The 2,966-nt window shown below is 33.6% G+C and overlaps 1 protein-coding gene across 1 annotated transcript; it reads left to right on the top strand.

Annotated features, from left to right (window-relative positions):
• Positions 1 to 209: 209 nt before the first annotated feature.
• On the top strand, positions 210 to 2,253 carry LOC108328314 (protein ALUMINUM SENSITIVE 3). Its single transcript, XM_017562169.2, has 3 exons — positions 210 to 709; positions 1,046 to 1,291; positions 1,851 to 2,253. The coding sequence occupies exons 1-3, from the start codon at positions 389 to 391 to the stop codon at positions 2,160 to 2,162; spliced, it is 879 nt and encodes a 292-aa protein (XP_017417658.1). The 5' UTR covers positions 210 to 388; the 3' UTR covers positions 2,163 to 2,253.
• The last annotated feature ends 713 nt before the right edge of the window (positions 2,254 to 2,966 follow it).

Genomic DNA, 2,966 nt, shown 5'->3' with positions numbered 1-2,966 from the left:
GAAATATATTTGTCAGCTGAATGCAGATTTAGAAAATGGTTGGATCGTTGACAAATTATTACATGCTTCAAAATTATAAAATATATATTGTTCCGGGTAATTTTGAGCTGAATAATAACCAGATTTTACATGTAAAAGTTGACAGAAATCATTAAAATTTCCCAGCAAGCAATATTAATATTGCAGAGAAGGAGAGTAGCTGAGAACTGTGAATTATGAAAAGAATAGTAGAATTGAATAATTAAGTAAACTAAGATAAGGCCAAAATAGTGCTGAATCTGCTGCTGTGTCACGCAACTAAGAACTCTCACTCCACATGGTGACTCGCATTCTGGGGAAGGTCTTTTCTGCTTTGGCCTTCACATATATGTTATCATAGCTATACCCTATGTGTCATCAAATATCCATCACCATGGATTCCTTCTTCTTCCTCAAACCCATGCTAGCTTCTCAGAACCACACATTACAGCAGGGCACGGATTGGTCATGGCTGGTGGAGTTCCTCAAGGGCATGGTGAAGCCTGTGGCTGCTACAGCGGTGGTCTTTCTCGCTGTGGCCTTATCCTTCTACCAGAAGCTTGGCCTCGAGCTGGAAATGGTTGTTGCCATTCTGAGGGCATTTATTCAACTTTCTATCATTGGCTTTGTGCTGCAGTTCATCTTCAACCAGGACAACGCTGGATGGATCCTTCTAGCTTACCTTTTCATGGTTAGTCCCTCTTCGTTCTTTCTTCATTATCCAGTTCTTTTCGGTTAATTTCACGTAACAAATTTCAATGGTCACTTTCATTGGGTTTATCTCAAATAAATGTATATATTTTGTATCAACAAGTTTTGGCTCGAATGTAAGATAATTGGGATAACCCAAATGGTTGTTAGACATTGTTGAATAGGAAATCCGTCTGCAAAATCCAGAAAAACCAAAGGGTAGAAAAAAAAAACATTTTTAGGAGTTTGATAAACAAAACTAAGATGGTTTAAATTTGTGTTTTTAGTATAGGTTGCAGTTACCCACAAAAGAAAATGTCTGTCTTTTTTGTTGCAGGTAATAGTTGCTGGCTACACTGCAGGTCAACGTGCAAAAAACGTGCCTAGAGGAAAGTATGTGGCTGGGGTTTCCATTCTCACCGGAACTGCGGTGACCATGTTTGTGCTTGTGTTGCTGAGCGTGTTCCCTTTCACTCCCAGATATATAATACCTATTGCTGGAATGATGGTTGGAAACGCCATGACAGTAACTGGTGTTACCATGAAAAGACTCCGAGAGGACATCAAAACACAAATGAACTTGGTATGTCTTGTAATCCTCCTTATCGATTCATCTTCTGATTATGTATTACACAATGAATAATTCAGCTGCAAGCTTGCAAGTTATTGCTGCTGCACTAAGATGAAATCTGCATAAGGTTGAACAGATCCACACACAAAAAAAAAAAAAACTGAAGTCAGTCAAAATATCCAGCTCTTTTAACACCAACCACAAATTCCAATTGTCGATATTTTATTACTAAAGTTCTTGATTTTGCAGTCGTGTATTACTAAAGTTCTTTGTTACTAAATGATTGTAATTTGTTTTCTATTAAAATGAAACACACTTGCATAATGTTTTTTCTGTGTTTTTTTAATATTTCAAACTGACGTCTTCGAAACATCATGATTTAACTATTACTTTTCTCTATTAAATATATGAAGGCTGCTTTATCAGTGCCAATTTATGAGTTTCCCATATAGCTTTATGTATTGATTACACTGTGAAGTGTAGGTGACTATAATTAAATTAGTGAGTAAAATAGTTGTAATTGTTTTAGATGAAGTGAATGAGTGTTTATTGAGGATAATTTGTTTTGCAGGTTGAGACTGCATTGGCGCTTGGTGCAACACCGCGAGAAGCAACGCACGAGCAAGTGAAAAGAGCAGTGATATTAGCTCTTTCACCAGTGGTGGACAACACGAAAACAGTAGGTTTAATATCCCTTCCTGGGGCAATGACTGGTCTAATTATGGGAGGTGCCTCACCATTGGAAGCCATTCAACTGCAGATAGTGGTGATGAACATGTTGATAGGTGCTGCAACTCTTAGCAGCATAATGGCCACATACCTCTGTTGGCCAGCATTCTTCACCAAGGCCTATCAGCTCCAAACCAAAGTCTTCTTAACTTGATTTCTAACTTCAACCCTTCATTTCAAATTCATCCAATTATATATATATGATTTTCAATTCCTAAAGGTAATTCAGTAGATGTTTACTCCAATCCTTCCTTCTTGTGCAAATCTTCAAAATCTAAACTTTTCAAATCTGGATAGATCGCTTATTTAAAGCAAATAACTCACTTATAGCATAACTTTGTAAGTAATTTACATCAGTGCGTAAAAATTGATTTATTGTGTAAATATACATTACAAATCATACGTTAATGATTAATGACAGAGTTCACAAATACTTCCAATGAGCAATGCAGAAGTTATTAATTCTAATTCATAAAAGACTATAGTAGTTTTTGTTTTACAGTTAATTAATACTTGATAAAATACGGTTTTGTTATCATTTTTGTCAGAGAATTAAAAAATTACAAATTGAAATGTGATGGTGATATGTAACGTAATTGATACATTAGTGGAAATAATCAAATTACATTAATTTTGAAAAGATTGGAACCTATTGAGAAAAAAAATTTAGGAAACAAATTTGATATTCTCTCATGAAAATAAAAACTAAAAGCGTATTTAAACCAATAATAAAGTATATATATTTTCTCGTTAAATTTGTTTTTTAAAATTAAAATTTATTTATGTCTCTAAACTTTAAAAATAAATAAGTATAATTTTTTTAAAACAATTATTTTTAAGATAATTATGTTAAACGATATTTTAAGTTTACAATTGTTTATATTATTTGATATTGGTCAATTCAAATGTCTGAAATGTAGTTTAATAGGATTTTAAAGTTAATAATATAAGCTTAATA

The sequence above is a fragment of the Vigna angularis genome, chromosome 2 (assembly GCF_016808095.1).
Source record: "Vigna angularis cultivar LongXiaoDou No.4 chromosome 2, ASM1680809v1, whole genome shotgun sequence".
Classification (NCBI taxonomy): domain Eukaryota; kingdom Viridiplantae; phylum Streptophyta; class Magnoliopsida; order Fabales; family Fabaceae; genus Vigna; species Vigna angularis.
Note: the sequence above shows the minus strand (reverse complement) of the source record. Positions and strands in the feature narration are given on the sequence as shown.

What these genes read in the sequence shown, in the direction of transcription:
- LOC108328314 (XM_017562169.2), top strand. Translation starts at nt 389, where the DNA reads ATGTGTCATCAAATATCCATCACCATGGATTCCTTCTTCTTCCTCAAA. An exon ending in TTCTAGCTTACCTTTTCATG is followed by an intron (nt 710 to 1,045) that starts GTTAGTCCCTCT and finishes TTTTTGTTGCAG; the next exon opens with GTAATAGTTGCTGGCTACAC. An exon ending in TCAAAACACAAATGAACTTG is followed by an intron (nt 1,292 to 1,850) that starts GTATGTCTTGTA and finishes TTTGTTTTGCAG; the next exon opens with GTTGAGACTGCATTGGCGCT.